The 10,379-nt window shown below is 46.9% G+C and overlaps 7 protein-coding genes across 7 annotated transcripts; 5 read left to right on the top strand and 2 right to left on the bottom strand.

Annotated features, from left to right (window-relative positions):
• Window positions 1-188: 188 nt before the first annotated feature.
• Window positions 189-2,142, top strand: OGAPODRAFT_75038 (uncharacterized protein; the record flags this gene model as incomplete). The annotated part of the gene is made up of 3 exons (XM_018355964.1): window positions 189-496; window positions 590-1,952; window positions 2,018-2,142. The coding sequence occupies 3 exons, from the start codon at window positions 189-191 to the stop codon at window positions 2,063-2,065; spliced, it is 1,719 nt and encodes a 572-aa protein (XP_018213611.1). The 3' UTR covers window positions 2,066-2,142.
• Window positions 2,143-2,177: 35 nt separating this feature from the next.
• Window positions 2,178-3,683, bottom strand: OGAPODRAFT_11429 (uncharacterized protein; the record flags this gene model as incomplete). Its single annotated transcript, XM_018353275.1, has 1 exon — window positions 2,178-3,683. One exon carries the CDS (start codon window positions 3,681-3,683, stop codon window positions 2,178-2,180), a length of 1,506 nt encoding a protein of 501 aa, XP_018213610.1.
• A 388-nt stretch (window positions 3,684-4,071) lies between these two features.
• On the top strand, window positions 4,072-4,953 carry OGAPODRAFT_11428 (uncharacterized protein; the record flags this gene model as incomplete). The annotated part of the gene is made up of 1 exon (XM_018353274.1): window positions 4,072-4,953. The coding sequence occupies one exon, from the start codon at window positions 4,072-4,074 to the stop codon at window positions 4,951-4,953; it is 882 nt and encodes a 293-aa protein (XP_018213609.1).
• Window positions 4,954-5,562: 609 nt separating this feature from the next.
• On the top strand, window positions 5,563-7,149 carry OGAPODRAFT_11427 (uncharacterized protein; the record flags this gene model as incomplete). The annotated part of the gene is made up of 1 exon (XM_018353273.1): window positions 5,563-7,149. One exon carries the CDS (start codon window positions 5,563-5,565, stop codon window positions 7,147-7,149), a length of 1,587 nt encoding a protein of 528 aa, XP_018213608.1.
• On the bottom strand, window positions 7,140-8,102 carry OGAPODRAFT_45520 (uncharacterized protein; the record flags this gene model as incomplete). The annotated part of the gene is made up of 1 exon (XM_018355503.1): window positions 7,140-8,102. The coding sequence occupies one exon, from the start codon at window positions 8,100-8,102 to the stop codon at window positions 7,140-7,142; it is 963 nt and encodes a 320-aa protein (XP_018213607.1).
• Window positions 8,103-8,199: 97 nt separating this feature from the next.
• Window positions 8,200-9,156, top strand: OGAPODRAFT_44733 (uncharacterized protein; the record flags this gene model as incomplete). The annotated part of the gene is made up of 1 exon (XM_018355482.1): window positions 8,200-9,156. The coding sequence occupies one exon, from the start codon at window positions 8,200-8,202 to the stop codon at window positions 9,154-9,156; it is 957 nt and encodes a 318-aa protein (XP_018213606.1).
• A 75-nt stretch (window positions 9,157-9,231) lies between these two features.
• OGAPODRAFT_6557 (uncharacterized protein) lies at window positions 9,232-10,299 on the top strand (the record flags this gene model as incomplete). Its single annotated transcript, XM_018355809.1, has 1 exon — window positions 9,232-10,299. The coding sequence occupies one exon, from the start codon at window positions 9,232-9,234 to the stop codon at window positions 10,297-10,299; it is 1,068 nt and encodes a 355-aa protein (XP_018213605.1).
• Between the last annotated feature and the right edge of the window lie 80 nt (window positions 10,300-10,379).

Raw genomic sequence — 10,379 nt, 5'->3', positions numbered from 1 at the left:
TGAAATGGTTTAGCAGTTATACATTTATAATGCATCATTGTAAAAAAGTTACTGATATTAATCGTGTTATCTAATCTCCAAAGATGTAATTAAAAAACAAGATAGTTAAATACTGTATCTATTTGCATGTTTTTAAATTCTCGCCTGCATTTCCAGATCGTACTACAAATCATTTAAGGAGACGACACATGGATGAAATTGCAAACCCATTAGAACTACGCAAGGTTTTCAACGACGGTCACGCAAGAAGCTCGACCAGATGCTTTAGGTGTAAGAACAAGAGATTAAAGTGCCGATATGAGTTTCCAGCTTGCAACAACTGCGAAAAAGAGGGTCACGAGTGTTTTGCCTGGATTAAAGGACTGTCCAAACCGGTTCCACGAAGTTTGGCCCTGTATCTTGAAAATAGGGTTGCCGAGCTGGAAATCAAACTTGCCGAGTTATCTGTGAATCCAATTCTGGACAAGTCCGAAGAACAGGCTTTGACATTTGCCAGGTATGTGGCAACACCATTCGTCGATGCTTTTGAGTCTTCTGAATGCGACAGAGGAGTTGTAAACTACCCGTTCCTTTACTTTCGTTCAAGTAGTTTACCTGCACCCTTCGATTCGATGTTGGATAACTCGGAGAGGGGGAACATGAAACGATTTGTTGAGGAGCATCCACCGGTTGATCTTTACAGTATTCCCAGGGATGTTGTACAAATATTGATGCAGAATTATACCAGTTATCATCAGCCTCAGTACCCCATTTTATCAAGATTGGAACTCAAACAAATACAGTTCAAGGTTTTTGAATCCCGAGTTACGGCCAGTTCGTATGATTATGCAGCTATTTCAATTGCTCTAGCAATCTCAGCAGCTACTTTGACGCACAAAGGGGAAAGAAAAAGCTTATCGTCTTCTAGCGTTCTCTTTTCCCAAGCCATCGTGCAACTCGCCCACACAAATTGGGAAAGCAAACTGAAAAAGCTTCAAATAACCCTATTGATCGCCCATTATGCTTTTGCAAACCCATATGCAGCTGACATTTGGTACACCATTCGAGAATGCCTCAGACTCTGTCTTGATCTTGGACTGCACAAGGATGTGCAAATAGAAACAAGTACTATGATAGACATAGATCTCCGACGCAGGCTTTTTCTGGTCACCACCTCCATGTCTCGACATTTGAGCTCAGTTCTGCGTATTGCATTTCCAATACCTGACAATCTTATCTCAGTAGAGAAACCAGCTACAGTGGATGATTCTTTCATCACAGAAAAGGAAATCGATCTCTCTGGTCCGCAAACAAAAGCTGCCGCTCTTCATTTTTACCAGTTCAGACTTTACGAGACAGAAGTGCACGAGGTACTTTGGCTCAATAAGGAACTAAATATTGATGCGGAAGAGTGGCTGGACGATATGGACAGCAAAGTCGAAAAATGGTACTTGAAAGCAGAAGAATTTGCCAAACTCAATCAGCTAAGGTTCAGACTTATTTGCAAGGCATCCCTTCAAACTCGTCTACGCCGACGCACTCCTAGAATCACAAACCCACCTCGTCCGTCATATGTGAAACTAGTCAACTCGCTAGCTCTGTTGATTGACGAATACCTGAGAGACTCCAGGAGCGGCCAGGTTTTCTATCTTTTAATGGGAGTCTACTATATTGAGGAAGCAGCTGTGAATCTAGCAGATGTTATATGGACGCAAAGTGACTGGATACTTGATTTTTTTACGTTTGAATTTCTAGATTCCAAGTTCAAAGGATGCATTGATTTGCTTCTTCGATTCAGTGAGCGCTGGCCCGATATAACTCGTGGAAAGATGATTCAGACATTAAAAGACATATATTTCAAGGCTTCAAAGCGATTATTTGCAATTGCAAAAAATAGGTCAAGTTATGAAACTTTTGAAGAGGACGATCAAGTGTCAGCCCAAATTGAGCAGCTACTGTTTCCCCAGAATGATGTTCTTGCTCCTGAAGCAAGTTTGCATCTTCCACGAGATGAGCCCAGTAGCATTTTAGATTCTAGGTCTATGCCAGCTCTGCTCTCGATCAACAACCAATCAAGCTGGACTGACAGTTTCAAAGTTGATGGCTTATTAAACCTGGAGGAATATGTAGGCTTACAGGATTGGGTATAGTGGCTGTTGCAGCGGCTTTATTTTTTTACGTATTTCTTAACATCCATATCAATGGGCATTCATGCTTTCCAATGCAAATTCCGTGAACGAAAGTAGTGCTTGAGAATTTGGCCAGAAAGTTGAATATCTCGCAAGTAGCTGCTTTCCGGTTGTAATGGCATCAACAATTTTGTACTGGAAAGGGGAATTCTCTAGCACTTCATGATGAAGCTTAGTAATAATCAATAAGCTCATTAAAGAAAGCATAATGTTGGAGATCTCTATCCAAAAACATAATGGGGCGTACTTTTGAGCTTTTCGGTTTGCATTTTTGATGCATTCAACACTAGATTGCAAAACATTTAAGTAGAAACCAGATCCTTCACACTGAGTACAGCTATGAGTGAGCAGCGAGCAAGCAGTAAGCCATTGAGTTGCTGTTGTCTCCAGTTGTTGCCCAATCAGCGCTTCAGCCCGGCAGATAGGGCATCCAGAGAGTTTGCCATAAATATTTTGAAAGAGATCGATCCTGTTTGTGAGCTCGACAAAAACAGTCCTGCTGTTACTATCGTCAATTTCAAGACGACCGATTTGATTCCTCGAAAAATAAATTGAAGGAGGTCTGCCTAGACAAAGAGAGACACTGGTTTCAAGCTCATAGAGCACTTTCAGTAATTTAATCCGAGGGACTTGTTTGCACACTCTTCCGGGTATCGGACCTTGGTTCCCGGTGTTTGAGAATCTCAATTTTTCAGCCAAAGCACAGGCTAAAGAAAGGGTCTTCCATACTGGCGAGCCTGATTCAGGATCCAACAGTTCATAGATAGCATAGTACACTAACGCGAGAAGAGTGTCACCATCGGAATCTCTCAATTTGTCTTTCATGAGCTCTGCTACTTTTTGTTGAATCATTATCTTGATAGAAGCAAAATCTACTCGTTTCCGCATCAGGTGGGTTGCAGAGACGAGAAATATAAGCAGCACGAACAATTGCTCATATGAAGGGTAGTTTCGAATCATGACCTCAAAATGAAAAAAGCTCTCTGGAAGCAATGGGAAAACAGGATAAATATTACTGAGGTAGTTCTCAATGAGCAATCTGGACTGCTCATGGCCAATTATGGAGAAATCGAATGGAACTTTTATCTTTGGAAACGATGTATAATTGTCAATGGAGCTGAGATTACTTGTTTCGACAGTTAGGTTCAACACCTTTGACACCGAGTGAACCATTGAGACCACAGATCCCGGCCCAAAAAAGTAGGAATCCTTGCTCCCCTCTATAAAGCATCCAGAGCTTACAGATGTTTCAGGTAGCTGCTTGGCTTCCTCTTCACTGCTGGTGCTAGAGTGTGCAAGATTCTTCCGTTCTATTTTGTTTTCATATTTGGCTATCTCGTATTTTAACTCCTTTATCTTATCGTCCAAATTTTTTAGATACCTTCTGGAGACCGAAGTTCCCAATCCTTCGTCATAGTATCGACATATGGTTCCCATAGACTCGCAATTTTTGCAGCTCGGGAGATTGAAGTCACATTTCTTTTTTCTCTTTTTGCACACACCGCAGGAGAACATTATGATCCAGCAAAGGAGCAGATAAGATGATGACAGTAAACTTGTAACCTAATAGCAGGTCTTATTATGACTTGATAATTTTCGATAAATTAGATGTCCTATTGGGCAGGAGAGAGATAAGCGATAAATAAAATTTCAAGATTTTTACCGGTAGTATTTGCGACACTACCTTGATCTGAATCGGATCCGTTGCATTTTGGCAATGGGTTTTTTATTTGCCAGCTCGCGCATTCCGGAAAGGCTCCAGCTATTGGCTAATGATTCTCTTGCTTGTTAATATAAAGATATGAGGCAGGATTGACTATAATTTATATGAAAACTTATCGTTATCTTTTTGAAATATTAGACTCGGCATTTCCATACAAACAAGTAATCAGTCACAGCATAGATGTCACAATTTACTATTCCATCGCTTTACAAAATAGCAGGCAGACAGGCCATCGTAACGGGAGGTGGTTCAGGGCTCGGCCAAATGATCTGCCAGGGTTTGGTAGCCAATAATGTTGACGTTGCAGTGGTTGACCTATTCCAAGATCGTCTGGACGAGACGGTTCACAAGTGTGATAAAGTAAAAGATGAAACAGGTTCTATTAGCAAAGTGACATCTTTGTGTTATGACATAGGTGACGAGGTGTCAAATAAACAGCTGGTAAGCTTCATCAATGAAAACTACGAAAATGTGGATATTCTCATTCATTGTGCAGGAATCAGAAGACAAAACCCCGTCACTTTTTCTCCAGGTGAATCTCTTGAGAAGCTTCAGGAGGCCACTTGTTCCATCGGATGGAAAGATTTTCGAGATACCTTTGACGTGAATGTGTTCGGAATGTACTTTTTGACTGGTGGGCTAGTTAAAAAGCTAGGCGAGGCAGCGCAGAAAGGGGATGGAAAAGGATGTGTCATTTGCTTCTCATCTCCTGCATCTGTGCACAATAATCAGTTTGTTCCAGCGTACCAGCTGTCAAAAGCAGCTATAGACCACATGGTGAGGATCATGGCTGCTGAGTTTGCGGATAAGTATATTAGGGTCAACGCTGTATCTCCAGGACTCTACGAAAGCAGAATGACCCCTATGGCAGCGGAAGATCCGACATCAAATATCAAGTATGCCAGCCAGCTCCCAGCACGGAGGGCAGGTCTTCCAGAAGAGATGGTGGCCCTCATTATATTCATGTGTTCAAGCGGCGGTGCATATCTTGACGGTCGAAACGTAAGGATGGATGGAGGCAGACTATTGACATTGAAGGGTCACGTGTATAGCGATGAGTGAGCTAATCTGTTTTAGCTCTGCTTACACGCTGTACTTTTGTATGTAAAAGGCTAACCTGAAAGTGCAAATAGAATTTGGAGAGCAAAATCTTTCATCACAGAAATTTCAAGAAGGGTGCTATATGCATCACAAGGGCACAGTTAGCCATTGACTGGCCGTGATTGCCGCTCTACAACAAACCTCCCTGAGTATTCTCCGTGAGATCATGTTTGCCGACTGCTAACTGGAACCAAGGACAAGGCATACTCAGGTAGAGCTCAAACTCGAATCTGGGCAAGCATGGAGCATGGAAAATTCACTTGACGGAGCAAATTTGTACTAAAGATTGTATTTCGAACATATATTACAAAGTAGAGCGTATTTTGAGTTCTCGCTAATCAAAAAACCAGAGAATCTTCTGCATCTGTTATCTACTTCCGAAATTCAGTACACGACATTTTTTCAATCCTTATCATGAAGCGAAGAGGAGTCCGGCGGGCTTGCGATGCCTGCCATTTGCGGAAACAGCGTTGCGACGGGCTTCAACCGTGCTTCAGATGCGCCAAGAGTGACAGGGTATGCTCTTACGGGGAGGAACAAATTCCAGGGGCCTCCGAAGTCGTCCAACTGATGAGCACCGTGCTCTCGTCCTTGGGAACGATCGAACAAAAAATTGACCTACTAGGTGCCATTTCCGATCCGCCACCCGCTGAACCCTCGCCACCTCTGCACCGTCCTCCCGTCGCCATCCAGACCATTTCGCTTCGCGGAGCACCCATGTCTACGGTGCAGAGTGCATACTCCATGGCCAGCAATGGCATGGCCGAAAATAACAGCACAACACCTTCAGTACGATCGCCCCTACCACTTCTACATCAGCTCTACCGCACAGACCAGTGGTGCTGCGATCCTGTGTCGCTTGGAATTTTGTCTTTGCAAGACGCTCAACACTTGGTTGATTTGTATTTTGAACAGATGCACAGCATGGCACCACTTCTTACAAGAAGCATACATTCAAACGCAGCCGATCTGCGCCAGCGGTCAACACTGTTGTTTCTTACCGTCTGCTGTGTGGGAGCGCGAAGTCTTTCCCAGCCCGGTCAAAACATACACGATCTGGCTGCATTGCTAGACTTTTCACTGTCTCGGGTGGTTCTGGGACGCACAGACCGCATCACGCTGGAGCAGCTCGAGTCTCTGCAGCTCTATGCTCATTGGATGCCGCTGAGAGCAAGTCAGAGCGCCAGCAGATACAACGAGGTTTCTGTATGGAACGTAATTGGACTCACGATCCGATGGGTCAAATTCATGGATCTCGAGGGCCACCTGCAAACAAAATTCACTGGCTCGCTCGAAGACGTGCGAATTTTGCGGATCATGCTCAATCTCGTTTCTCTGGACTACCAAACTCACCTTTCCACGCAGCTGCCCACGACAATCGACCCTGTTCCGCTTGTGGCCCTCGCCAGGAAGTTCTGCTCTACGGCTAGTGCAGAAGCCAACGACCACAAGCTGCTAGGGCTTTGTGAACTCACTCTGGCTCTCAAGCACGCAACGGATCTAAGATACGTGAACTTCTTTCTGGACGAATGGGCAGCCGAATGGACGAATTACCCCAATGCGCAGCTCAGCCTATCTGAAATACCATTCACCTCCATGCGCTGGTACCGTCTGAGTCTTAATAGTGCGCCTCTTGCAGGGCTGTGTGCAGGGTTGCCCGTCCCGGAATCTGAGCAACGATCTGTGCTGGCGGCCTTGAAACGCAGTGTAGAGGCAGCACTCTATATGTTTGGCTTATTTCTCGAGACTCCCGGATGGGAAGAACCAAAAGTGAACCACTCGTTTCTGTCTCGCTTCCGCTGCGCCATTGATTCCTACTGGATGACACACGCGTTTGCATTTATCTTGCTTAGCATTTTGTATGCTCGAGGAGCAGTGGACGAGAGATTTTTCTGCCGCATTCCGACACAGAACCAAACAGCTCCTCCGGCTCCCAACTCGCCGCTTTCCAACCTTCTCCAGCTCGGGCTCACCATTTTTGACCTCGACTCTACTCATCCTGCTGCGCATATTGCTGCTCTGGTCCACCAGGTCTATGACTCGCTTGAACTGCTAGACGACTCCAAAAACTACGTTGAGGACGTCTTCCCGATTCCTCTTGACGAAGGGTTTGATCTTAACTTGTTTCTGGCTCGTCAGTGTGGTGACTACACGTAGGGAAACTCTTTGCGCCAATGGAGCGCAATTTCCTCGCGCGTGGCCACCCACACCTGCTTGTCTGATATATAATCTAGAAACTTGCGCAGTCCAGCTATTCTTCCTGGACGGCCAATAATTCGGGCGTGCAGGCCAATGCTCAGCATTTTGGGGCTTCCATGCTTGCCTTCGCGGTAGAGCTCGTCAAAAGAGTCGCGCAGGTACTCAAAAAACTGATTTCCAGTAATATACGCATGGTAGCCTGCATTTTTGTAGTCGTTAGTGTCCATGGTGTAGGGAATGATCAAAAGCCCGTTTTGCTTGGGTCCGCCTGGGTATGGTAGCCAGTATGGCAGGTCATCGTTATACGCATCGCCGTACCAAAGAAGCGGCAATCCTAGCTCCGCAAACGTCTGCGCCAATATGCTGCGAGACCTCTCTGCCGCTTTGCTGTGGATCATCCCGTAGTACCAGCCCCGTGGAGGCCGACCGGTAGTTTTTTCTATCGCTTGGATGCACCGCTTGACGTTCTCCTTTTCCTCAGCCGCAGTCCATCCAGAGCGATCGACCCATCTCCAGCCGTGAGATGCCACTTCGTGTCCGCTGCGAACAAAGGCCTTTCCAACCTGCGGATTTTTCTCCAGTGCCTGTCCAACAGCGAAAATAGTCAGCTTCATGCCGTGCTCTTCAAAAAGTCTGAGAACGCGCCACACTCCACAACGACTACCATACTCATACAGCGACTCGATGTTTACGTCGCGAGCTCCACCCACAGATGGCTGCACCCCAGGACCAAGTTCTGTAGCCAGCACCTCGGTGACTGCGTCGCCATTCTCGGGACACACTTCGCTGCCTTCTTCATAGTTTAGTACAAACGAAAGTGCAATCTTGGCTCCATTGGGCCATCGTGGGTCTGGCGTGGTCTCACCATAGCCAATGAGATCGCGGGGACCGTAGTCTAGTGAATTTTGCATGAATATAGTTTTTCTGCGTGTAGATAAGATATTTATATCGGCCACCGCCGACAACCTCCGACATATATAAATCGCGTCCGCCAGCCGTCAGGGGACAATGCCGTCGCTACGTCCTGGAATTCTTGCGCCGCTGCCGTGTTTCTTTAACGCCGATGAAACAATCAACTACGACCAGTTTGCAAAACATACGCTGCGTCTTGCTGAGGCTGGCGTTATGCCCGTTGTTTCGGGGTCCATGGGCGAGGCTATCCACCTAGAAAGAGAGGAAAGGACTCGGTTGATCAACTTAGCAAGAACAGTACTAGACGAGGCTGGTTTTGTGACCATGCCTATCATGGCAGGAGCTGGAGGACTGTCCACCAAACAGGCGGTCCAGTATGCTAAGGACGCTGCTTCTGCTGGGGCTGACAGTGTTCTGGTGATTCCGCCTGGATATTATGGATTAGGAGAAGCCAATTTAGAAGCATACTACACCACCATTGCAGACCAAAGCCCTATCCCCGTTTTAATCTACAATTTTCCTGCTGTTGCGGGTGGAATCGACATGTCCAGCGACCTTATTCTCAGAATTGCCGAGAAAGCACCCAATGTAGTGGGTTGCAAGCTAACTTGTGCTTCTGTTGCAAAGCTGGCCCGCGTCGCCCAGTCCCCGCTCGGCCCACGTACCACAGGTATTCCCTTTTTCGCCCTATGTGGATTTATTGATTTCCTGCTACCAGGGATAATTGTTGGTGCACAGGGCGCAATCACCGGGGTCCCAAATTTTGCACCTAAAACCTGTCAGGAGCTATGGGAGCTGTGTCAGCAGCCATTGACCCCAGAGGTTCTATGCCAGGCCAACAAATTGCATCTGCTCGTGTCTAACGCGGATGCGGCAATATCCAGCGCTGGCATTCCCGGCATGAAGGCCCTGCTCCACCATCTTGAAGGCTCCGAGCCATATGTCCGCAGTCCGCTGCTGCCTGCGTCGGCGAACGCCGCCGAAAAGCTTATCAGTAATCCTGCTATTGTCAGCATTTTGGAGCATGAAAAACAGCTCAGCAGTCGTCGGTAAGTTTCGGCGACCGCCGATTCCCTGGTAGATATGTATTGATTTAAATACCTAACTCAGATACTCTCCTCTCCAACGATGACCGTGACTATCCAAAGACCCTCCTCCTCGGAACCTCTATACCCAGACTACCTGCCTTTCTACGACCCACTTGAGAAAGTCGAGGATATTGGCAAATTTGTCCACCATGACCCGGGCCACAGAGCAGACCCTGAAATGCCGAACCTGCTCAAAAACGCCACTGTCATGGAGCTTTCCCCAGCTATTGGCACAGAGATTAGAGAAACACAGCTTTCGCAGCTGACTTCAGCCGGGCTGGACGAGCTGGCACTGCTTGCTGCGCAGCGGGGAGTCGTGGTCTTCAGAGACCAGGACTTTGCAGACATCGGGTTTGACAGACAGCTCGATATTGCCCGTCATTTTGGACCTTTGCATATCCACGGCTGGGCTCCTCATCCGGCAAATGGCTCGCCGGAGTTCATGATAATCTATGATGATAAGGATGATCTGCGTGTGAGACGGTCCTGGAAAGGGCGCAGTCCGATCCAGTTTCACTCTGACCAGTCAGCAGAGCCCCAGACACCAGGCACTACTATCCTGTGCATGCTGGAATGTCCTCCAACAGCAGGTGGAGACACTATCTTTTCCAGTAGTTATGGAGCTTACGAGCGTCTCTCTCCAAAGTTTAGAAAGAGACTGGAAGGTCTGCGTGCTGTCCATTGCAATGTCGGAGTGGCTAATGCAGAGATTACCAACAACGGGACGTCCGCAATCCAAAGACGCAACATCTGCCGGACAGAACACCCTGTTGTGGTGGTCCATCCCGTGACTAAAAGAAAAGCTCTCTATGTCACTCCCGTCTACACGGAAAGCATTGTGGGAATGCAGAAAGAGGAGAGTGATGCTCTGCTCAACTTTTTGTTTAACCACATCATCCGCGGGCAGGACTTTGCGTGCCGTGTGAGATACGATAAGGGTACAGTGGTGGTCTGGGACCAAAGAATCACCTGCCATTCCCAAACCCTGGACTATCCCGTGGACCAGTACCGTCGGCACGGATTCCGGCTGACGCCGCTGGCCAATCGCCCAATACCTGCAAAGGAGGATTCGGACGACGAGCGGCTCGATGAGTATCTGTATACCTAATCTATGGACTGCGTCGGCATCAAGTGCCGACAAAAAAAATTTCCTGATAAGATAAGATAAGCTATATTTATAAACCGAAA

Source organism: Ogataea polymorpha (genome assembly GCF_001664045.1).
Source record: "Ogataea polymorpha strain NCYC 495 leu1.1 chromosome Unknown OGAPOscaffold_1, whole genome shotgun sequence".
NCBI lineage: Eukaryota > Fungi > Ascomycota > Pichiomycetes > Pichiales > Pichiaceae > Ogataea > Ogataea polymorpha.
The sequence above is the reverse complement of the archived record's forward strand: the minus strand, read 5'-3'. Positions and strand labels throughout refer to the sequence as shown.